General features: G+C 40.6%; 1 protein-coding gene across 47 annotated transcripts in view; it reads right to left on the minus strand.

The window, feature by feature from the left end:
• The window catches only part of LOC116444642 (ankyrin-2-like), a 278,123-nt gene that overhangs the window by 95,569 nt on the left and 156,530 nt on the right, over positions 1 to 26,024 (minus strand). For all 47 annotated transcript variants that reach the window (XM_032110205.1, XM_032110209.1, XM_032110208.1 and 44 more), the window contains 4 exons: positions 21,331 to 21,432; positions 14,212 to 14,310; positions 13,602 to 13,700; positions 673 to 771 (listed from right to left, as the gene is read on the minus strand). In XM_032110205.1, the coding sequence (XP_031966096.1) occupies positions 673 to 771; positions 13,602 to 13,700; positions 14,212 to 14,310; positions 21,331 to 21,432 (399 nt within the window). The remainder of the gene's footprint in view (positions 1 to 672; positions 772 to 13,601; positions 13,701 to 14,211; positions 14,311 to 21,330; positions 21,433 to 26,024) is intronic.

A 26,024-nucleotide genomic window follows, 5' to 3' on the forward strand; every position in this document is an offset into this window, starting at 1 on the left:
AGGACCAACGAGTTTTCTCCATTGCCCCTAAACCCTCTCATATGCAGAAGGAAGCTTGTGAGATTCAGTTTCTCTTGAGATGGAGTCTCATCTCTCCAAATTAGGTGTTTACCCTGCTTGCACAGACATTACTACAGGTTTACAATCCAGATCCCCAATTAATACCATCCTTCTGCCTATTTACACCCACGCGGTCCAGCAGTAGAAATGAAGTGTCCATGGAGAAAACAGCCCATTGCCTGCCAAGCTCATTGATGCAATCCTTGTCAGCCGTTTGGTTTCCAGTTTACGCTGGTCACAGCCAATAACGAATACTCACAAATTACACCAAGTCACAGGAGAGCTCCTGAATCAGTGTAACTCAGGGGAACAGCAGCAGGAGGTTGGAGTAGGTGACTTCCCAAATGGTTCTGTGAACCCAGCACCACAGAGAGCCTCATCACTTCTGAACTCAACTAAAATCCCAAGGCCCACATGCTGGGTTAATGGATGGACTCAATCTTAGAGGTCTTTTCCAACCGAGACCACTCTGCGATTCTACAACCAAGCTCGTTAACAACTACCTGTTGATACCAATTGACACTGACAAGCCCTCTGGACACAGCCCACACAGTCCTGACTTCAAGTGATCTGAACACACAGGCAAAGAAAAATATGAGAAAACCCCTTCACCTCGGTAGCTGTGCTTTGGTTGGCTCCATTCTCCAGGAGATATTTCACCACCTCAATGTGGTTCTCTTGAGCTGCCATGTACAAAGGAGTAAAGCCATTCTAGGAAGAACACAGGAGAAAATCGTGTCACGTGGAAAGGGTATGTACCAATAATGAACCACAAATAAATAAACAGCATTTGCGTTTTGTAACTGAATGTAAGAAGAACAGCCTTGTATTTTTCATGTAACACTGTCATGTTCAGTGCCACTTAAACCCACACAACACTGCATGCTTTCACACTCATTTTCTTCTGACATATTTTAAGGAAGCAATGGACACACTAATTATTAATACAGCTATTCCTTGCTGATAGTGCTCAGGGATGTAAAGCTGGCAATAAAGTTTTATGAAAGCTGACAGGAAAGCAAGAGTTTCCTCCATTTATTACATTTACTTAACCAAAGACGTCATCCCCTGGAGACCATGAAGTCCATACCTTCTGACAAGCTGAGTAGAGATAGCAAAGGTTTAACATCCTACATAAAATTTTGTAATACATAAAACATTGCAAATCATCCAACATAAAGGAACCCAGCTTTCCGAAGGAACAACTGCATTTCTGACCATACAGCAGGTTCAGCTATCATTTAATTAAAAACATACATTAAAATGACCTACATTTATTAAAAGAATTTGCTCTGGATAAAGCAGTAAGTAAAAAAATTATTCCAAGTCAATCAACCTATGTTAGAAATGCAAGTTCTTTCTTGACATTAAAGTAATTTAATGCAAACGTTTGTAATTAATTACCAAAAAAATCCTGAGGAAAGAAAGGCATGGAAGCGAGCTGTCTGTCTAATCCATAATTTACTTCTAAGAGTTTTTAAGATTTCTACAAAGACTTTAGAAAATTCTTCAATATTCTGTAGATTACCATGTACCAAAAGAAGACATAATCACCTATACTTCTGGCTTAAAAGGTCACTTTTAACTAGAAAAGAAACCATAAACCAGACTTCAAACATGCAATTTATTTGATTTTTTTATTATCTTGTGTGCTGTCACACGGAATGACAGCGTTGTGCATTCACACAAGCAATCGGAATTAATACAAATACCATGATAACTAAAAACCTTGTTTCAGAGAAGCCAATATTATTCTTTCTAGGAAACCCGCTGCGGAAATATTCCAGTAATTTCCCAATGAAATGAAATCTCATTTTTCAGTCACTAGATAATACAGAGATTGTAGAACTGATATCTTTACAACCCCCCTCTGTGTTTACAAATGTAGAGGACTGTTCAAGCAATAAACCTAATTTATGTTGTGGATGTCATATGGTAACTGTCATATATTTTGTAGCAAGTCTTTTAATGCTGCTTTGCATAATGTTCTGGTATTCCCATTGATGATCCTGGGACATAGAGCTAAAAAACAGCACCCAGAGAACAATTAACAGCCGTTTAATGCCAAAACTGGGGGATGTATTTCGAGTGGCTTTGCACAGGAGTCAGTTATTACCCAATATTCTCAGAAATTACTCAAATGATTGACTCTTATATGACTATTATAATCACAGACAGCATGACCAACATAGTCTGCAAGTCCATCGCACCACAGGATTATCATTTGAAACCATGGACAAAAGACCTGCAAAGGTAATTTAGTAGGGACAGATACAAGTTTCTTCACTACTGCAGGAAAAATAAACTATACACACGGGGAATGACAAGTTAGAGAAGAATTCTGCAGAAAAGGCCCTGAAGGTCACAGCAGCCTTACAGAGACTGGTCACTGGTCAAGCAGCTCATTCTGCTGTAATCAAGACAACCCTTGCACTGGCATAAAAATCTACCTCCTTAGGGAAGCTATCTTTGTTCAAGAAAAACCTAAAAAATGGTGGTGTTCTGGCTAGAAAGGGCAAAGTGAAGGAAAACAGTCTTTAAAGGGGAGGGTGAAGGTCTGTTCTGCATGATCATGATGACTAGAACAAAAAAGCACAGAGTTTACAAGGCTGCTGGAGGGAAAATTCAGGTTAGACATCAAGAAAAGCCTCTTAAACAATAAGGTCAGGCTGATGGGCAGCTTCCCTCCTCCCAAATCACTGCAAAAACCAGGCAGCAAACTGGAAGCACACAGAGCCAGCCTCTCCCATTTTCCCCCCCGGGGCAGGAGCTGTGAAGTCAGGGACCTCTGGTCTCCCGGCTGCTCCTCAGACAGCTCTTAACAGGGAGGGGGAGATTAGAGATCCCATCATCACATAAAATGAAGGAACGCTGTTCACCGCATAATTAGGATTACTAAACAGAGGAATGAGCTGGCAGAGGGAATTAGGAACAGATTGGGTTCTTTTCCATTGCAGCTGTAGGGAATAGCACAGAGGAACCTGCAGGTAACCGAGCTGGCTCACTGCACCGGCTCTCCTTCCCACTCCGGAAAGGACCAACGTGGCAAACTATGAGGGATAACTAATAGAAATTTTCCACTCGCCTCATCTGCATTTGAATGGTGAAGTTAATCTCTCAAACATAACACGCACCGTTTGTAAAATCCTTCTAGCTCGGAATATTACACGGATCACACCTGCTAAATTGGGCAAATATGACAATTTTCAAGCCACAGAAAATCAATTTGCTTAAAAGCTTTGAAGAATCTAATTTTTTTAATCAATTCAAGTCCCTGGTTCTGGAACAGAACTAGGACAATAAATCCTGGATTAGGAGACTATAAACAACGCACACATGACTTAATGACCTTTTAATACCAAGAAATACTAAGTATTTTTCTACACAGAGATCCAGAAGAGTGCCCATTCTATCACACATGTGCTATAATCACACCTGAAAGTACAGCAATTAGGAGAAAGAAAATTCTTGCATGTAAAGTCATCGTCTCTTTGTTTTCCCTCAGGCTTTATTTATAGTCTAAAAACTACTGTATATATTTTGTTGAAATCTGGCTCATTTGGGGAATTACAATATGCTAAGATTTATATGCAAAACTGCCTTTACCAGACATGCTGGAAAAAATTCCCGTGAATTTCTCCCCCTGGCAAGGTCAAGCCTGACTTTGTCTGCTGGCAGGGAGAAGTCTGCTTTCAGCAAAGCTCTGGTTTCAGAGTTTCTAATTGCAGTGTCCCCAACTGCAACAGTCCTGGCCCTCAGCCAGGAAACTCCTATTTTAGGATTCCCAATATGCCTGCTCTCCTTGGCAAAGCTGTGCACAGTGGGATAACGTGCTAGCCCTGCTGCAGCTCTTCCTTTTCCCCTGGCCACTGGACCCCAGGTGTTCCATCCTCCTCCCACCCCACATGGTTTCTGTGATCTGTCTGTCTCCTCCACAGCATTTCTCTCTCTCAGCCAGTCCTGCAGCTGAATGGAAATGCCCACACAAAAGCAGATCCTTCCCTTCATTTCCTTTTGTCAATCTAAAATCCCCTTTCCAGTTTCTCATCTTTTAGTTGCCAAGAGCTATGCACCAATGCTTCAGCACTCTGTTCTGCTTCTAGAGATATTTCAAAGCTCAAAATCCCATAGCTCCCCAAACTAAAGAAAACATTTTCCCTTGACTTTTGTTTCACTGTCCCAAAGTGTCTCCTGCTGTATCCATGACACAATGGGAAATTATTCTCCATGGCCATACTGCAAGGGAGACTGACCTCTCTCCCTAACATGTGGAATAGAACTCAGCAATTTTATTGGGCCAGTACTGGGCACTTTTTATTTCAATAAATTTCCCTTCAGTTTAGGATCCCATACTATCCAGAATTAAAGGAAGAATACCAACTGTGACCTGGAAAAGGAGAAATGCACTACAGTCTTCTTTCCTGTAAAGCCCAGCTGTGCGATCATGTTATGTCTGTATGTTTAGGTTTGGTGCATCACCTGAAAAATCGAAATTAATTGTGTAATAATATGTAACACTCATTTCCCAACAATTGTTTCATCTGAGTATTCGTGGTGAGGACAGAATACTCCAATTTCATTAGCCCCACAAATGTGTACTGCAAGATGTTTACTGCTGTAATATAACGTCAGAGTGAGAAATTCTCACTGAACAGAGTATATTTCATACTCTGTTCTTTCTGCTACATTCACTGATTTACTGGCTAATTGGAGAAAATGAGTAGCTCTCAAATGATTCTTCAAGCTATTAATACAAATTGGCAAGTCTATATATGACTCAGAATTTGTATAATTAAATTGTGCCCGAGCCCTAATGAAGAACACAGACTGAAGAAGCAGAGAGATTATTAGAGTATTGATGCAGTTCTATAGCTTGGTGGAGTTTTATTTCATGGCAGCCTTTCAAGGAACTAAGGTTCCCCTTCACATGCAGTACTGAACTGCTGGCTGTGGACTTTAGTGTCCACATACCTATAGTATCCATACACCTTATATCCATATATATATAAATATATATCTTTTTTTACATATTGATAAGGAAAAGACAGAAAATAGAGATATATAATCTCTACACTGTGCCTATTTGAAGAGGCTTCATGAGAATTAGCAACATATCCTTTGACTAACTAGTCAACATAAACCCAGATGAACATAACTATTTTATTTTATAAACCTCTAGGAACTGTTTAAGACTGTACTAGATGACAGAGATGACCAGGAAAGGCAAGAAAACTGGCACCTCATGCAATGGCTTACATCAAAATGCTCAGATCTACTTAGTTTTACTTAAGAAAAACAGATATTGACATTAAGGATGAGACATAACTGAGACAAACTTAGATTATTCATCAAACAGCTCACACACATCAGAAGACCTGTGTGCGCCATGGTCATGTGCTAAAATACTAATATAAATATTAATACTAATAAAATACTAATACTAAAATGTTTTATGCAGTTAAGATCATGGTCATTTGGGGGCCTTCAAGTTCAAGACCTGTTCCAGGGTTTTTTTCTGTTCTTCAGAATATTGCTCAACTTCAACAAGAACAGTAAGTTTCTGATCTAAATCCTTATTCAGCAACAGAATTGATCTTCCTGTTTTCCCCACTTTCCACCAGTACCAGTCTAAATCAGTGGCACCTACACATCACCTTAACAGTTCTACCTGCAGACACTGTTTCCCTTATCCCAGTTGCCAGGAATCTCTACAGGAGAGAAAATAACTCCAGCAAAGGTTATTCTCTCTCAAACAGGACAATGTTATGCAGGGAAGGAAAAGAACAGAGGTGGTGGGCACAAACTGAGCTTAAGAAAACACTTTTTTACTGGGAGGGGGACCAAGCACTGGCACAGGTCACCCAGAGAGGCTGTGGAGTCTCCATCCTTGGAAATACTCAAAAACCAGGACATGTTCCTGGGCAGCTGGCTGTGGGTGACCTTGCTTGAGCAGAGGGTGGACAAGATGAGCCCCAGCGGTGTCTTCCATCCTCAGCCCTTGAGACTCCATCCTCAGCGACTCAGTGAAAAATCCTCTAACAATCCAAGCAATAAACTAATTGTAATCAATGAAATATGGGAGTGACAAATAAATGCCATCTGCAAGCTAAATTCAAAGTACACGTCCTGATAGAACCATTAATACCACAATTCTGGGAACTTTGCTCAGTGCATTATGCTCAGAGCATTATTTTCAGCCAGTCTATAAATAAACTCTTCATAAGAGGATTGTATCCGAGCACGAGAGATTCTCTGTATAAAAGGGTGAATTAAGGATAGATCAAGGTACCTATGTCGATTTTTAAGAGTCTCTTTTTGGTTGCTCTCAGCTTACATCAAAATCCAGGATTTTAACGTAGCAGTAATTGTAACAATTATTTGCCTTCGTATGTCATTTTCATTAGATTATATTTTTCCATGACACAGATAATCCATACTCTTTTTCATTAAAAAAATCTCATAAATAATTGAACTGTGACATCTACATTTACATTCAATCTAACAGCAACTGTGACATTTGTGAAGATAAGGGTGTAAGATAAAGGGATAAGAAAAAGGGAAGTTCATATAATCTAATTTTAAGATGCCTAAGGAATCTCACTTTGCCATATAGTCAACAGGAAGTAGGCTACTCTGAAGAAAGATGGGGAATATTCAAATCAAGAGCTCCTATACCCACACTGTAAGAGAGAGAGATTCAGTAAAAACACTTTTAGATACATCCACAACAGAATGAAATACTGTGGATTTCTGACCAAAGCACCACATGTTTTCTGGGCAGAATCTTTCTTCCATACTTCCAAGTGAGCAGTACGTTATATAGTCACTTGCCTGGGCTATCATTTCCTTTTATAATAAAGCTAGAAAGTGCTAGAGAGGATGACATAGAGATTAGATGTAAGTATTTGTGCACACAGAAATGCTGGATGTAAAGTGGCACACCCTAAGGGGAAAGCAAGCTGCTGTACTCGAACCTGTCGTAAAATCCCCCAGCAAGTGTCAGCCAATCATTGAGGTGACAATTCTTGTATCCATCACACATGGCAGATGCTGAGGCCCACGGAGTCCCACAGAAGATGAGTAAAGTACCCAGAAACAAGATAAGAATTACTGGATTTAGGGAGGCTGGTCCCTACACTGGTCCAAATGGTTAAAAAAAAAAAAAAAAAAAAAAAGAAAAGAAAAGAAAATAGTATTTACAGATGAGACAACAGATTATAAACTAACTTGTAATAAATATTTTTTTAAAATGTAGCGACACAGAAGCCTGCACTGAAAATAGCACCACCCCTTCAGCTGTCCCACTAATTCCCTAATAATATAAACAGTGTTTGCCACTCTATACTTACACCATGGCAATAATGACAAAGCCTATGGATAAATGATGCTGTCTGGGCTGTGACAAACTTGGCAAGTTCATTCATGAGATATCACCCAGGACTCCAAGAGCAGCACTACGTGTATGACACCTGCTGCCTCCCTACTGCAAGGCCCCTCTTGGGAAGTGTGAGTTGAAGTCACTTCCGAGCTGAGATGCTGAATTTAAAGAGCACAAACATTCTATTTCAGCAGCTTCAAATACCACAATTTTTTCCTCAAGGACAGCAAAGTAATAACAGCCTGAACCACAGCCAGGCAGAATCAAGATGTTCCATGCCCTGGAAATAGCATTTTTACACCAAGGGAGCCTGTAATAGAAATGGAGCTGATGGAGAATAATGGGAAGAGAACAGATTAGTCATGCACAAGAAGACACCACCTTGATACTGGGCATAGGTGAGGGTCCAAAGGCTTAGTCTGGGAAGAGTTTCAGGTTTGAATCTGGGCACTCATCCAAAACTGCATTTGGGGTTTGTCTTCCAAAACATGCTAAGAGAAAAGCAGTCCTGAAAGTATCCATTTATTGTGTGTGGCTGAGGGCTGGAAGGAAGACAATATTGTGTTAAAGCAAAAAAAAAAAAAGATGTTTCTATTTATTTGGTTGTGGCTCAGTCATCTCTACGCTCATAAATATACATGGCTAGCATTTGCACTGCCTGGTTCTCACAGTCACCACTGTGTCATCCCAGCAGGGGAGAAATATGGTGTGTTGGTCTGGTAAGCCCTTACCCTTCCCACTGGCATGCTGAGTTCCTGCAGCCCCCTAAAGCTTACACACTTTAAGAATAATTATTACTGACTGAAAAAAACATTTCTTGTTTCAATCAGAATCTTTCCATCTGGACCACTCGTTCTTTTATAGCACTTTTACAGTAAAATGGACTCAGACACATACTGTAAATATTTTCAGTTGGTTTTCAGTCTTTGTTGTTTGAAATATTTGGGTTTTTTCATTCTTCTTAATGTACAACTTTAGTTTATGTCCCTCAAAACCCATATAATCCTCTAAAAGGCACTTCTTCCATTTTTTCCCCTCCAGTGAACAAATAATGGGCCTGACCCTTTATTACATTAGCAATGACAAACTGTAGCTAAATTACTCCTCTTGATACACAGCAGCTAAAAATCTGACGCTCTAAATATATTGATATAGAAGCAGAAAAACCCACTTGGTGGAATTAAAACCTTTTGTCATAATGGAGTAGCAAATACTCTGCAAAATGTATTCCATTCCAAAGGTTAGATTATCCTTACAACCCATGGCGGGAGCAATCCCTGGTAAAGCAAATCCTAGGGCATCCTGAGAGAGACAAGCTGATCACTTCTCTGAGAATCACCTAAATCCTCCCTTTGCTTTTGTGGTTAACATGGAATGTGAACGTTCAAGGAGCTCTTATCGTTCCTTTTGGAAATGTGCCGCTCTAGGGATTGCTTCCATCTGATGCGAAGTCTGGATAAGAATGCTCAAGCAGTCACAACAGCATGTCCTGTGTGTTGACCTAGGAAGTGGTGACCATAACAGGGGCAAATTTAAGCAAAAATATTTCTTGGCTAATATGTGCGCAATGCGCTTAGAGCAGGATGTCGAGGAAAGGAAACCGGAGGGCTTTTAAATAACAAAATCAGCTTGGGGGAGGACTGATTTATCTAATCCTTCTTCTCTGTATCTGGGTCACTTTAAATAATCTGATGATTAAAAGGCAGCTCCTCCTTTCATGAGGGCCCCTAAACAAAGCAAGGGTCAAAACACAACCTGTGCTAATGGGGAACGCATCCCATTGTAAATTCAGTGGCAGGAATTTTAAAATTGAAGGGAATCACTTCTTTCTTAGGTGACTCCAAGGTATGACAGTTTCCTTACAGTTCCCAAACAGGAGCAGATTGTATTTACTCATTTTGCCTTCTACTTTTCAGCTTTATACCTCAAACACTTGGCATTTGTCAAAGTGCCTCATCCTAGGAGGTGCAACTGTCCACAGGAGGCTTTTCTTGACCTTGTCGGGAATGGAGCAATGTCAGGATGCAAGGAAGGCATGGTCAGGACGGTTCAGCATCACTGCTGCAGGGACAGTCTACAGGTACACTCAGTTATTAGGGTTACTGCAGTCAGGCTATCAGCACATTTGGAAGGCTGATTTCCAGTTATCGGACATCTCTGATGCCTCTACTACCTGAGTCAGATGGTCCAGGATGACTTAAAGAGAAAGTGACAGGGACAAAGAGTAATTTATCAGAAGAAAGGGTTGGACTCACTAAGTCTGGTGATATTTCTTCCACCTGGAAAAAAAACTCAAGAACTCACGTAAGAATTCCTGATATCTCAAAAATGTAGATCTCATTGGGAGGAAGAGCACAAAATGTAGGTACTTTTCTAATGCACAAGCAACAACTAAGAAGAAGTTTGGGGTAAAGAGATGATCCAGCTATGCAAGAAGTGTAACACCAGGCTCAGTGAAAGTGTGTCATGGGGGCATGGGTGTGGGTGGCTGTGACAGAAGCGAGTGGCCAACTCCACTTCCATGGGTCTGCCTGATGCAACAATCCAATGCTCCCTGAAGACTTGGCCTGAATTTCCCACTGAAATTCACAAGTACCTAGAGGATCACCCACCCCAGTGAATACATAGTACAGAAGATGGCATCGATCCATGGCATGGACCTTGTTCTGTTCTGCAAGGAAACACAAAGGTCAAAGGAACAGCCTGCAATGCCCCAGTGGGTCCATTACCCACTGTGCCTTCTTGTTCATACCATCCATTCATTATCAACAAGTGCAGCCCGGTCAGATCGACACGGGACCAAAATCATGGTCAAATCAAGGAGAGAAATTGCAGAAATCAGGTTTTCACCTGATGATACCTGTCTAGATTTGCTCATTGAACTATGAGTGGAGTCAATCAAGTGAAGGGCTTATAGATACTCATTATATAAATATATTTACTATTTAGTATTTGTAGTAAAAAGTGCTTCTAACTGAACCAAAACACTCCACACTTGTCCAGCTCTTGGTGGAAATAAGCCAAGAGATAGCAGCAACCTGTAAAACTTTGGCCATTCTGGGTGTGCCCTCGTCCCACCCTTTGCCTGAAACACACTCCAGGAAGACGTGAGCTCTCAAATGGCACGCATGCAACTGGAAGTGGAGTCATTCAATTAGTAATCACTGTGCAATTAGGCTTTGCATCAAAATAGAAATTACTTTTCTAAAAATAGCACTGATGACATGTTAGCTCAAAAGGAACAGAGTTTTTAAAAGAGGAAGATGAACAGAATAACAGCTCTGAAGGCTAACATGAAACTGAAGGGCAAAGTGATCTAATATAAACCCAAAATCTATAAAATCAGAGCACAGAATGCTTAACGGCCTCAGATAGCACAGATGGGGTCTGTAATCCCAGTGGTTACAGTGGGTTTAATAGCATTTTCTGAGATAATTCTGTTATTTTGCTGTTGCAAGGAACTAGGAAATGAGTGTGGTGTTTCAGATGTCATTGCTTATAAGTTATGATAAAGGACAGTGTTTTTATGCAATTTAATGGAGAAAATGAAAGGAAAAACAATAAACTGAACAAGCTGGAGTTGCAACTACTCCTTTATCTACAGTTCACAATCAGAGAAGAAATTTTGTCACTAAGGGAACTTGTCATCACTGAAAATGAGAATGGCCTTGACAGGTACTGAATTCTTTAAAGAGGAAGTGATGGACCAACCGGAGTAACTCTCCTGGCATTAAATCACTACCAGCAAATGCCATTTCACAGGGGCCTAAAAAATATAAAGTGTGAAATAACAGAGATACCAAGGAGAAGATGTAATATGCCCTCAATAGCAACAACTGCTCCTAAAAAATTTAAAGGTGACAATATGGCACCTATTTTTAAAAGCGGAATTGAGGGAAAATGTAAGAACGAGAAGTTGAGCATTTCAGTTATAATTTCTCACTTTTGTATTCCATTTTACCTTTAATTTGTATTTTTGTTCATTTCTCACTTTCTCGATTAAGCTCTTTCCCGATATGATTTTTTTCTCCTTTTTTTCCATAAGTGACATGTTTCTAGATAAATAAACCTTATTATTTGAGAACTCAAGCAGATTCTGTTCAGTCATTCTTCTTCCCTTTTTCTAACTTCCTATTTTTCTTTTTTGACCAGCTGTAGTTATGTATGCTTGAACCTTTCTTCATCTGTTATCATAAATCATGTGTCTATTCTTTATTAATTTTGGAGTTTCTGGGGGTTTTTTTCTCTCTAACATTCATTTTCTGTGATATGTGATTCTTGATATGTCAATGCAACCTTAAGCAGAAAGGCAGCATTCATCAGCTTCATTCCACTCACGGAGCACAAAAAAGTTACTTTATAATTAAGGGACACCTTCCACTGGAATGTTTCCTCTGGCAGTGGCAGCAAGAGCCTTTGACCATCTCCTGCCTGAAGCAGCTATTATCCATCTCATCCACCTCTTCTGGAAAAGCACAGCAGGCCAGAAAGACACAACTCAAAGGCCCCAAAGCTGGATGACACCACATTAAGGACTCAAGCTCCCAGTCAAGTCAACAGGACTTATTTAATTAAGACAACAAGGCACAAATGCAGGACATCTGTATCCCAGCAGTTCCAATCCATCCTGCCTGGAGGCAACCAGTGAGCAGTAATGGGGAAAATGTCCTCCATCAGATTAACTCAATTAAGTCAAGTAGCAAATGCCTGTTAACAGCTCTGTGTACACTACACAAAGCATCCAGTGAGAACAATAAATGTGTTTAAAACTAGAATACTACATAAACATTTTCCAATTCTAATTTCTGGTTTGGTTTTTTTTAATTTAGAAAACCTCATTTATTTTTTCAGCCTAAGGAAAAACCTTCACAAAGACTTTTTGAGGAATAATGCTTCATGAAAGTATTGTTTTTTACAATTATTTCTCTTACCATGCTCAAAACATTAAAGACTTTTTTATCTTCTACATGAAAAGGCTGATAAACATATGAAGAAAACATCCAGTTTGTTCATTATGAAAGGAGTTTGCTATATTTTTGAACGAAGGAATTATGTTTCTTATCTTTAATGGGAATAGAGCATGGGGAGCAACTGACCATCAGCTGTCCTTAGAGAGCTCTTCAGTCATTTTGGTGCAAAAAGCGTAATAGAGAACACATTGTTAAAATCTTGGAGTCAGGCAGCTTAAAGTTTTTTTCAATTGCTTTCTCTTGTCTTAAAATGTGCTAAAGGTACAGACAAACATTCATTTTGTAAAGCTGCTTGTTCATCTCCTGCTCTCTACTTACTTTACCCTGGTCCATGGTGAATTTGTAATGTCAGACAACAGGAGACCCTCCAGGTCCCAGTTTCCCAGGTCTGGGCAAGCAAGGTGTGGAGCCAGTGCTAGGAAAATTTAAATTTTTTTGAGGATGTCACCAGCCAGGTACCTCAGAAAGATGTGGTTTCTTTATCATCTATATCATCTGTTCAGCCCCTTATAGCTAAAGACAGTTGCTATAATTAAGGCAGCGTTTACAAACATTAACCAAATTATTTATTTGAGAAATGGCTCTTAACCCTAATCAAAGGAAATCATAGGTAGGGGACATCACCCCATCCTCTGGTGTGTTTTGGAAGACGAGACGTGTTTCATGTCAGTGGAAATAAGAGTGCCACTTTTACACTTGGTTTCCCTGCCAGGACAAGGTGATTTTCCCCAGTTCAAATGTACATTGCAAACTTTTGATGGAAATTCTTTCTGATCACATAAAGAAAGTGTCTGGAAGCCTGGAGTAAGTTATCTGCAAACTTTTACCAAAAAATAACCATAAAAAGCAATTGTACAAATTAAGCCCTTGAGAAATTATCTTCATTACTGCTCACCAGATACCACTCACACATAATATTTAGACACTTGGAAATATTTTAGGAACTCCTAGTGTGCTTCAATAAATTGTTTCAGAATTTTTTCAGTCACCAACAATACGAGTTCCGGTATCTCACAATGAGCACATAATGACTTCAATTCAGTTTTTACTTTTATTCTACTTACCAAAGAATGCCACCATTTGCTTGATTTTTCAGGCTTGGATGTTTAGAAGCAGTGCCTAATATCACAGATCTATCTTATAAAAGCTCACCAAATAACTTTCAGAACTGAGAAGGGACAAGAGCACCATACCTGAGATTGTGCATTAATATTGGCTCCTTCCTTCACCAGAACTTTGACAACTTCAGCTTGTCCTGCTAAGGATGCAATGTGCAGGGCTGTGTTCCCTTTCTGTTAGAGGGAAGTGGAAAATGCAAGTTACCATTAACCTTGTTCAGGAATCATTTCAATCAGCAGTTTTTTATAGCATTCGTGTGCATGTGCCTGCCTGAGGAAAGGCTGAAGGAAAAACAACTTATCCCATGGGTGTTCTTTCCTTTGTGCCCATGGATGAAAAGACTCCAGATATGATGAAGTCAGTTTACAGATTTTCACAAATTTGAAAAAATCTACTACTTGGAGCTATACTAATTCTCCTTAAAATACAGATAACCTGTCACTGGAAATAAGGAAAATCTGGCATTGCTAAAAACTTCTAATGCTTCCCCTCTATTACAGTACAAATTATATTTTCCTCTTCACTTACTTCCAGTGAACTTCAGCAGAGACTCCCCAGCCGTAACAGAAATAACAGTTTAAATATCAGTGCAGTAATTATATTATTCTCTTATTTTGTACTTTTTGGTTTTTTTTCTGTATTTCTCACATGTATTGAATAAACTTACAGACGTGCATGAATTACCTTAGTGGCAGAATCCACAGCTGAGCCTCTTTCCAACAATTCCTGTACCAGTCCCACGTGGCCCTCTTTGGCTGCCAGGTGCAGAGCATTGAGTCCATTCTGTAAGCACAAGGGCCAGATCCATTACAAATATCAGATGCACATTCCTACCTCACCCTGGGATAAGGAGAAGATTAGGAGCTGGAATACTATTACATCTCTTAGCTGACTGTCTGCATAAGTCAGATACTTTGGACATGGCTGTTTAAGCCAAGGCTCTGTGGGACAAACTTCCCCGATAACATTTTTCTCACAGTAACAAATACATTAAAACAAACTGTATTTTGTGAGTATCCAGAAAAGATTCCTTATTTTCTAATAGCTTCCCATTTCCATAGACTACTACCTTGGGCATCTCCATGGAGCCCGGTATTTCAAAACTTGAGTGATTTTTCTACCTCACTTTATCATAACCTTATCCAGCCCTACTGAGGTTTTATTAATACTGAGAAATCACAGGACTTAGCCAAATTTACACAGGATATGTTTACTCAGTCAGGGTTCTTCCATGCTGACACAGCTGTCCTGAACCCTGGTCTCTCCTCTGGGAAAACTGGTATCAAATAGAAACCCAAAAGCACAAATAGGCCAAAAGAGCTGTTGACCACTTTTGACTTCCAAACTGATCCTTGATCTGGTACCTCTGCTGGTGTCTGATGAGCAAGTCTTCATTAAGCTTTTGACGTTTTGCCATCTCAGTCAAAAAAGGAAAAGAAAATTAATGAAATAAAAGCTAGGATTGTTGAAAAAATAACCTAAGAAAGTCAGCATCTAAATCCTATCCACATTAAACAGGAACAGGATACTTTATCTCATATAAATTCCTGCCATGGAAACTTGATCTCCTTCTTCCTAGCATCCCCATTCCACCCAAGGGAAAAAAAATAAAATTGCAGTCTATTGTAGCTGAATTGCCAACCTGTTTTTCACAATCCTAAGGTATTTTTCATGCTACATCAGGCAGGTGACAGCGACAAATACTGCTATTCCCTCCAGCATTCTACTGGTTTCCATATTGCAGACATCAGGAGCAATACTCAGGTATTTGAGCAACCAGCAGCAAATTCAGCACTGTGTAAATTTACCACTTTCCTTGTCTCTGAGCAGTTCAGAGTCATTTCAAATGTGAAATGAACAAGCAACTTTCTGGCTTTTATTTGTCCATTTAGAGAGGCAGTTCAAGCCTGTAATTCCCAGTGGGATTTTAAAGCACTTAGCACTTCACAGGAGGCATTTGACGGGAGTGGGTCCAATGGCTTCAGACACAGCAATCCAAATGCATTTCTGCACTAACTCCATTTAATTCCACATCCATGTAAGCAGTACAGGCAGATTTTGTGGTCAAATTCAGAAGTGGAACTAGGAGAAAAGCAAAGGAACTAAAGAAAGGCCACAGTCCCAGGCTGCCAAAAGCAGAGGAACACCCTTCTGCAGCCTGGTAGTTAGGAAATGTTAATGACAAATGCGGGATCAACCCCATTATGTGGGAAAAGCTGCAGCAACCAGAACATCCTGACTCCAGAGGAAACACTCTTACTATGGAGCTGCAGAGCCCAGGGGTAGCAGTAGCGCTATGCCCTGGTAAAGGATAAATCCTTAGCCAAAAATACGTGGTGAGGTTCACCGTAAGCACCAGAACAAGGAATACTGCACATGTCAGGGAATATTTTGCAGCCTGGACATGTTTCAAAAAGCTCTGATCTTTCTTGGTTTTTAATCTCAGCTGAGTATCAACTAACCCTAATTACTCTACAGTGGCTGAGAGCTTTGAAATACTATTTTGTGGGGAAACACAGTGTTCTCCTCACTTTTTAAGAACAAAGACCCGTTCCCCTATCTGATCTCACAGATTCTGTCATCAACACTTTCCACGGGAATACGAAGGGCAGCTTGTCCTCCTCACAGTGTACACAGCTGATGTATTGCGGCGACATGTTATTAACCTTCTTCACTCCTTGGGAACAAACTGAAGTCCACAAACAGCAGAGATATTGCAAAATTCATGACCCATAAACACTTCTGAATGCAAAAGGGTGAGGATAAGCTTCTGTTTTAGTTTACCATGTACCAAAATATGGAGAGAGCAAGGCTTGTCCCAGTGCTTAAGCTTCTAAAACACTTGTATTCCTACCTCTGAGACACATATCTGCTGATGCCACATATTAAGCACCTGAAAGTTGATATTGCTGCATAGAGTTTCTTTGCAACATAGGACTTCTCTTTAATTCATTAAAACATGAAGAAAATTAATAGCTGAGGTCCAGTAAAAAGCTTATAGGAAGAAACTCTAGCTTAAAAATAGTACTATAGACATTCAAATTCCATAATTCCTTAAATAAAGCAAGCTGGAGTAAGCAGTAGCAAGCCCTGCACTTTAAATGCTGAGGACCAGCACAACTGAAGCCTTAAAGCAACTTTTGTTCTGTTTCTCCCTAATCAGAACCAATGCTGCAATTATTTCCCAGCCCACGTGGCTGATCCCTGCTGCTTCTGATGATGGAATCTCAGATTTAATCACTGCAACTCCTCTGTTCCTGTCAAATGGATTTTTGTAGTTCAGAACAACAAAGGTTTCTGACACGTCCCTTTTTCTCTCCCATGCCCACCAAACAGTTGGGGAGGGTGAAATTAGTTGTCTGCTACGGAAAACTGTGCAGCATAAGGACAAAGCCTGCATAGGCCATAACTGCCATTCTTTTGGAGACTCCTTGGTAGTTTTAACTCTCATAAAGTAACATAATACGGAGCCTTCCAAGCTGGTTCTTGTTTCCAAGTGTTTCCTTGCAGTGCCTGATTCCCTCAATTCTCTCCCTCCTCTACCACTGAGGCAGAGACGTCAATGCTGTGTATCCCATGGAGTGCTACAAACATGTTCACATACCACCAACTGCTCACAGGACTTCCTGCAGTGCCACCCCAGGTATTTTCACCACACTGGAAAAGTCCAGAGATTTCTTGGACGTCCTAAAAATGACCAGCCTTTTTAAAGCCAGTCCAAAGTCAGTCACTTATTCCCAATAAGACAGGCACCATCACTGCTCTTGTCTGGAAATCACCCAAAAAAGTCCCTGCTACCTCTGCCTTTGTACTCATTTGCCTCATGGAGCGATCCTCATGGAATGGAGGCTCTTTCATCAATGCCTGGTTCAGCATCAATCCTCCTGTGCCATTTACTCCTTCCAGGACACCACCCAGATCCAACAGCTTCTCCTATTCCCACCTAACCCTATTGTGCCAAAGCAAACTGACACCATGGAAAAGCAGTGTCTTGGCAGAGCACCAGATCAACCTGTAGCTCCAAGGACATTTTACATCAGCCAAGTCACCGCTCTGTGGGGTTTTACACCCTCCCTTCTAAGCTCAGCTCTAAGTGACAGGTATAGACAATAACCTGCCAGTCCTAGAAAGCTCGACTCACCTTCTGCTGGTGAGACTCAGTGAGGATGATAAAGAACATAAAAACGTAGAGATGGGGGAAAAAAAGTGTTTGAAAGAAGTGGGGAAAAAATTCTATGAAAACAGTCCAACAGTAAAGCATAACTTCAAAACACAATGAAAATTAAAAAGCTTTTGTGACTAACTCTGTATGGTGGTGCTAACTCCTTTTGCCAGCAGAGGCAGAAACTAAAAAGCAGTATCATAGTCTTTGTTAAACTCAAATAATTTTCTCTCTTTAATAGATGGCTCTGCAAAGTCTCTTCTCCGAATAAATCTCTCGGGGAAGTAAAAAGCACATGTGGCAACCTCTTTTCAAGAAAGATTTGGGAAAGGGCACATTAGAGAGCTGGGCTTGGCTTTCTGAAGTCCGAAGGTTTGTGGAAGTTTTTCCTAAAAATACCACGAAGAAATTAAGTGGACAGTGGGAAAAAAAGAAAAACATTATCAGGTTATGAAAACTCTCACTTTATGTTGCCTAATAGTCTAGGAAGTCAAGAAATTGAATTAACCCCCTAAGTGACATCAAATGTGGTGCTGCTGCCCTCATTATGCTACAGTGCTCCTTCAGACTATAGCTGGCACTGCTGGGAGAGGCAGTGCCTTTCTGTTTGGAGGGAAGGAGGGAGTAATTATCAGCTGTGCTCTGTCTCGATGTCACTGAAGGAACAGAGACCAGTTAAATTAAAAGGAAGCCAACAAAACGAGAGCAAAAGCCAAACTGACGGAAGCTCAAAAAGCCCTGCAGCTGGAGGCCCCCAAAACTACCTAATATTTGAATCCTGTTCTATTCAAGGCATTAGACTTCATGGAGGAACGCAAAAGACTTTTCCAAAGCAAACGACAGCACCCATTGCATTTCCTTCCTTCCAAGACATCACCTTGAAAACGGACAGGTCTCCAAGGACAAGATGGAGCAATGTTACTCTATGTTGCCTTTGGATCCCCAATTCAGTTTCAGCAGGCAGCTGATGAGCTCCCAGAACGGTCAGACTTCGGGGTCTAACTCCTGCTGGAACCTTGGGCTGCACCAAACGCACAGTGTAAGATTTAATTTCGTTTTGCTAATCAACATTTTGAACATGATACAGAAGCAAGCTGTCTTCTCTTGCTACATTAACTACAAACAATAACCACATCCTAAAAAACTATATCTGTAACATAGGAAAAACAGCTTTAAAGGAATCAGAGATTTCCCATGACTATCGGTTATCTGTCCTATAAAATACCAGGAATTGGATTTTTTTTTGTAAGGGACTCTTCTTAAAACAGGGGAATTTTGTCCCCTGACATTTCTACTCTCTCCAGAAATAAACAGAATTGATTTATGATTTTCAGAATAGATGAGAGTACTTGAATTCAGATTAAAGTAAGTAATTCCATAATAAGTGAATTTGTTATGAAGGGAGCATTCAGTGAAGCATATTTAAGTAATATCTAATTATTAACTATATAACTGTATTATTAACCACTCTCTGTGTTCAGTATATCCAGAAACATTAAGCTCCATCATATCTTGGTAAGAGTTACATTGGGAAAATACTTTGATTATCTATAAAGACATACCACTCTGAAAACCCAGGATCTGAAAAAAAAAAAACAAACCAAACATTGAAACTCAAGAAAGAATCTCCGGGTGTTCTCTCCATTCAGGAAAGCTTATATTTAACATTATGTATGGTTTTCTCAGATGGGATCTAGTCTAAAAATAGCATTATTCTGAAAAAAAAAAATACCCTGCACATAGAAGGCTTCATTTTTAAAAGAGCATTGAGATATCTCACTCTTAAAAATAAAATACACCCCTGCATTTTGCACAGACTGTGTTTGCTTCTCCCCTTAGACAGCTGGAACACAATGACACGGACACCCCTGTCAAACTCTGAGGAGGAGAAGAAGGAGTAGCAATAACTTGAAGGCTGCAGTAGTAGCTGTGATGGCTTACTCAGTATTCCCTGACCTCTAGCAGAGGGAGTCTGCTCCCACTCCCACTAGAATTCACAATACACCGGTGATGCTTAATCAGCGGAAGCACTAAGGGTCTTAGTTATCAGAAATCTCCGTAAGCAATTTTATATGGCACCAGAACTGGAATCTGAAGTGCTTGGCTGTGCTCAGTGGATGGTGAAAGCTCTGATCTCACCTACACAGTGCAAGAGGAGCTGTGTCACCAGCTGCAGGTGGGAAGCACTTTCCACAGCAGATAAATCTGCAGCAACCTTTGTCATATTCATCTCATAACCAACATGAGAATATAAACGCTGGGAAAAAACCTTGTAATGTTCCTAAGTAATGATCATATTAACTGTGCTCTGTCCTGGGGGTGAATCTCTTTGTTAATATTGGTGCTTAAAATAAAGATGGAAAACTTGCTGGATCTATTTGAATGTAAGAACTTGAGTCTAGCTTTACTCTCTCCTACCTGGGCAACTTGAAGTTTGCCAGGTCATGTCACATATAACTCAGGAAGTTTTTCCTTGACACTAAGTCTTGTAAAGGAAACCTTCTCCCAGACAGTAAGACAAGAACCTTTCTATACGTTTTCAATAAGCAGAACATGAAAAGCCCCAGCTCTGATCCTCCTCCTCATCATTAAATTCCTTGGCACAGCCAACAGATCCACTCACTCCTGTGCCCTAGCTTCCATTTTACACACACCTACTTTATTCATCTGCAGCTTTCCTTCAGCAGGGACAGTGAGGGCTCCAAATACTTTAGATTATTTCACTTCTTATTCTTCCATTTACTCTTTTTTTCCCAAAAGAAATAGTGGTCACAATTCTAGGGTTTGACTTCCAAATGGCACTGCCATTGTCCAGTCAGTGGTCACTTTGATCAAATCTGGCTAAGAGATAGGGGAAAGCTGGGCACCCTAAAGCCTGAGCTGTCAAATTCCCCATCGAAGAAACTGCAGTGATTTCACTAGAAAGGCAAGACACTTCTCAGAACTGATGCAGACACTTATCTGCATATTTATTTTATGTCACGTCACAGTTAGAGTCTTATTAAATTTGATGGTTCTAGTCACTTAAAGAAATGTTGCAAATGTAGGTCCCTAAGCTATGAAGCCAAAGTAATTGGATTTATATGACAAACCTACAAAAGAGCCAAGCCAAAACATTCTATCACATTACAGTCATATCAGTGGTGGAACTTTAACAGTGTATTTTTACAGCAGTAATAACTTTCCCGAAAGGGGAGACAGTGTGTTAAGCACAACATTTAAGTACCTTTAATGTTACGTTATAGGTACTATTGATGAGTGATAAAAACACATATAGTTTTGTGAAACGAGGTGAAAGCCCATGGCTACCCCTTTAGCCACCCTAGAGTAACCAGAACTGCACTCCCAGTGCAGGTGAGTGACAAGACTTTAATCTCCTTGGACACGAGTTATCTGAGCAGCTACAACTACACCTACTCAAGTGCTTACCTCCCCCCTGAGATCACACAGAAATAGCAAGGGAACCCTCAAACTCCCAGACCTGAGCTCTCAGGGGATCAGGTGCCTCAGGTGGGATGGCTAAGGAAAATCCGTGGGCTAAGCACAACACATCCGGGGGATAAAGAGATAAACAGTATTTCTATAGTGCCCATGTTCCTTGCAATTCACTCTTGCAAACTTCTGTCCTTCAAATATCTTACCTGATTACAGGTGTTAATGTCTATTCCACTTTTCAGGTATTCCACTACTTTGTCCAAATTGCCAGCTCTGGCAGCTCGGAGAAAGCTTGCATTGCTGTCAGACTGTAAAAAGAGAAGAAAAAAAAAAATTCCCCAATCAGCCCCTGCTTGAACAAGAGTGGAACTTCCTCAGTGGTGAAAGGTTTCCAAATTATATGCTGCAGGAGGATAAAACTGTGAAATAACTGACTTCAAATTATATCTGCATTAATTAGCATATTTAAATTAGGCAATAATGACACAAAAGAACCACAAACCTGTCAAAGTGAGCAAAATAGAGCAATAATTGCTGGCATTCAAAATTTAGCAAGAACTGTAAAAAAAATTAAAAACCAACCATAAATCATAGTAACTGATATTGTCAACAAGAGAAAAATAAGTGCATCAACTTGCTAACTATAGTTTTCTGGGGAATCACATATATATATGATCTCTTTTTCTATATAACTTTATATATTATTAATGTATTTTATGTACGTTATTTATAGATCTGTATAGATGTTATTCACAAATTTAGATATATTATTTTTAGATATATATGCTCAAAGTGGGCAGCACTGCACATGCAGCTAACCTCAGAACAAAGCGGATGAAGTACTCAAGGCTGAGTATCTAAACCCAGGATCATGTTGTAAATATTCCCACTCCTAAACTGCCTACATTCATACATTTAACAATGGTTTAAAAACCCTAAAAAATACGCTTTCATTTTTCAGCCAGGTTGTGGGATGTCCTGTTAAGCAACAGAGTGTGGAACGCCTCCGCCCTCTTACCTTTGTCTATGAGTGCGACACAAAACGACATTGGCTGCTTGAAACAAGCCCAGATTTGGATGTTTCCCCACACAGCCAAACTGGCCACTAAGACACCGGAAACCAGGACACAAACCCAAGTCGTGCAGCAGAAGCAAGGAGTACACAGAATAAGCATTTGGGAACGTGTACCAGGACAGCAACAATTGTCACAGCTCAATCACGCCAGTGGGAGTGATGGCGAGGAGCAGGTAAAGCAGCACAAGAGCCTGTTTGCGGGGGGGTGAGCCCCGAGCTAGAGGATGGCCCGCGCTCCGTTGGACCGGGACTCGCCGTTCCACCCGAACGCCTCCGGCCAAGCATGTTCTCAACCAATCCCACCTCCCTGTCACTGACGTCGGGCAGAGCCGCTCTTCCACATCATGAGACTATCCTAAAAGCCTCCCACTTCCAGCCACTTATTTCCGTTGCCCAATCCATTCCAATGCATTTATTTCAGTCACCCTGCTTATCATGCTGCACTAACTCACTTCACAATCCCCGATTCCAACCTATTTTAATCTGCAACAGATGGATGTCATCAAAATGATCCTTCTTACAACTGTGCTACGTGCCAAGACAAAAATATTCTCTTTTAAATTCCTTTCAGCAAACTTCAGCACATTTTCCACATCTTTTACTGTTAGGAAAACAGACCATCTTTCTAAACATGCAGCAAGGGGAAAGGCAAGGGAACGCAGGAATTTACAGTGACAAAACTTTTGGATAGTTGCAGGCCTCAGTCAGGTGAGCATTTGGATGAGATTTGATGCCCGTGCAAATTTTGACAGGAACTTGAAATTTCCCTTTGAAGAATAAAGGTAGCTGTTAACACTGCACCCTTTCCTGGGATGAGGATGTGCTCATAAAGACACCAAATTATATTTTAATGTTTAAATATTCTTGGAAAAAATCAATTGTCTTAGTAAAAATATCACCCAAGAACAAACATCTGAGCGTATAAGGGGTAAATCTGGACACTCTGGTTGGGACAAGCATCTTTGCCCTCAATAATACACACATTTTACCTTCTTTTCTCCCATTTTTTTCATGCTTTACAACTACAACAATAATTTACCACAGCAAAGCTACAATCATCTGTTTTATACTTTTAAAAGGTTAAGAAAGAATGATACAACAAATTACCACCTACAGCTTTGGGTTCTTAGGAATGTATCAATCATTGCTTGTTTTCCTTTCACGCAGAATAACAAGGCTAAAAATGGTGACATCTCCATTATTGCTGGAAGTTCAGGTTGTAGCTAAGCCCACACAACTATATGCCATTTGTTTCTGGCTGAGAAGACACGAGCAGTGTTTTCCAAGTAGATTCTCATTTCCTTGATTCGTAATTTTGTTACCTCATAATCAAATCACTGCAACGTACATCACTTCAAAACACTTTTCCACACACCCGAATATCGATCATAACGCACACGATGAACTTCTTATCTACATAAAGTGTAATTCAGCAACTGAGATGTTTCATATAAAAATTCCCATACAAAAACCAGAGACTGGTTCCACAAAATATTTATAAGATTCAGCACCATATTACAAGGCTTAGAAGCCTTAGAAGTTGGGAGTACTCAGATCTATTTTCTTTCCCAGTTTGTCAAATCTAATTTTTCAGTAGGTTGTCACCAGTTTGTCCTTTCCCCCATTCTTTTAATGTTTTTTAAAAGCATTTTTGTCAGCACTTCTGTCTCAGACATTTACTCATTTTAGCACACTAAAACTTCAAATCCATTTTGACAAAATCCCCTCAGTAAACAACAGCAGCAGTTTTCTGTAGTCTTACCATAACAGAAGACAACGAATTCGGATCTGCGGGCTTTTCCAATGGATTCCACAATCTCTTGAAATATTTTGTTATTCACAGTTCCCCGCAGTCCTCTGAGCCCCTCACAGCCCCCATGGCGCTCAAAGCCCCTCAGAGCCCCTCACAGCCCCTCATGGTCCCTTCACAGCCCTCAGAGCCCCTCATGGCCCTTTAGAGCCCCTCACAGCTCCTCACAGCCCTCATGGTCCCTCAAGCTCCCTCATGGCCCTTTACAGCCCCTCACAGCCCTCATGCTCCCTCATGGCCCTTTAGAGCCCCTCACAGTCCCTCAGAGCCCTCATGCCTCTTGAGAGCCCCTCACAGTCTCTTCATGGCCAACAGAGCCCCTCACAGACCCTCAGAGCACTCATGGCCCTTTAGAGCCCCTCACAGCCCTCATGGCCCTTTAAAGCCCCTCACAGCTCCTCAGAGCCCTTTAGAGCCCCTCACAGTCCCTCAGAGCCCTCATGGCCCTTTAGAGCCCCTCAAAGTCCCTTCATGGCCCTCACGGCCCTTGAGAGCCCCTCACGGCCCCCCCAGTGTTTCTCAGTAACAGAGAACTGCCACATCAGTCTCTATAGTTTGGCGACTGGTGAAGACAAACTGCCAACAAACCGTCATTTGAAGGCACTTGCTTTACAAGAAAGAAGACAAAAACACAGAGCCAGAGTCCCGTGCACCATATGGTATTTATCACATCCCCTCTTCCTAAGAACACACCCCTGAGGGGTTTTCTTAGGAGCTTTACACATGTAAGCAGATCACGCTCGAAAGCAAACACTCTACCAGTGAGGAAAGGTTTATAGGAGAAGAGTTCGCCTTAAGCAGCACTATGTGTGAGCATGAGAAAATGAGAGCCCTGTAATCCGGGAAGCCCCAAAGCTGACATGTTAATGTGCAAAGCCTCAACCGGCAGCTCTGCCCACCACCATCAGCTCGGTCAGGCAGAACTAAAGCTCACAACGTGTACACGCAGCCACTAAGGTTGGGCAATCAAATCAATACATTACAAACATCGTACAAGAATATGGCATGAGGGATTAGAAAATACTGAGCTGGTGTTTTATAGTATGGGATGAATTCACCATCTGTGGATTTAACCAGCTGTTTCTAATGCACGGCCCTCAATATATATACAGTGACAGAGCACTAGAAGTCCTCGATCGCTACTTTTAAAAAAAAATTACATTTGCAATGCAATTCTAGTACACGATACAGACATAAAGGTAAATTTATATTAGATAATAGAAGATATTGTTCCCTGTGAGGGTCGTGAGGCCCTGGCACAGGTTGCCCAGAGAAGCAGCAGCTACCCCATTCCTGGAAATGTGCAAAGCCAGGTTGGATGGGGCTTGGAGCAACCTGGGATAGTGGAAAGTGTCCCTGCCTGTGGCAGCAGGATGGGACTGTATCATGTTGAAGGTTCATTCCTAAACCATGCTATGACTTCTGAGGAATATCTGGTGTTATTGGACCTTGTAAAGATCTCCTAACTTTTCTTATGAACTTATGATTGAGGATAGATAATTCCAGCTAGAAATAAGAATTTTCAGACCACTAGGAATAAATAACTGTGAAAAAAATCAATATAAGCTTAAGTACACTTACAGCATGAATACAAACATTTAAGTACCTAGCTGTCAGATACTGCATAAAAAAATATAAGAAATTATCAAGTGACTATACGAATATATGACTGTGGAGTCTACTTCTTTCTTGCTAATTACAGTGCTGCAGTTTAACCTGAATTTGAAACAAATATCTCAGGGAATCTCAGTAATTAAATCATATATGGAAATAAGTATTTTAATCAAATAATCAGACCTTGCCTTCTGGTTCCTCTGTCCCCAGTCTAGTTGCCCTTCCTTTCCCATTACGTACCTCATCACCTACTGCACACAGAACATGCCTGTTTCTCAAATACATTTTAGAGAGAAGTGCAAAAATAAATCTTCAAATGATATGCTGTACCAAACCCATAAAAATTTCTCCAAATATTCTAATTTGCTAGATAAACCGGCTTCATGCATAAGAAGGAAAGA

This window comes from Corvus moneduloides, chromosome 5, assembly GCF_009650955.1.
Source record: "Corvus moneduloides isolate bCorMon1 chromosome 5, bCorMon1.pri, whole genome shotgun sequence".
In the NCBI taxonomy this organism is placed as follows: domain Eukaryota; kingdom Metazoa; phylum Chordata; class Aves; order Passeriformes; family Corvidae; genus Corvus; species Corvus moneduloides.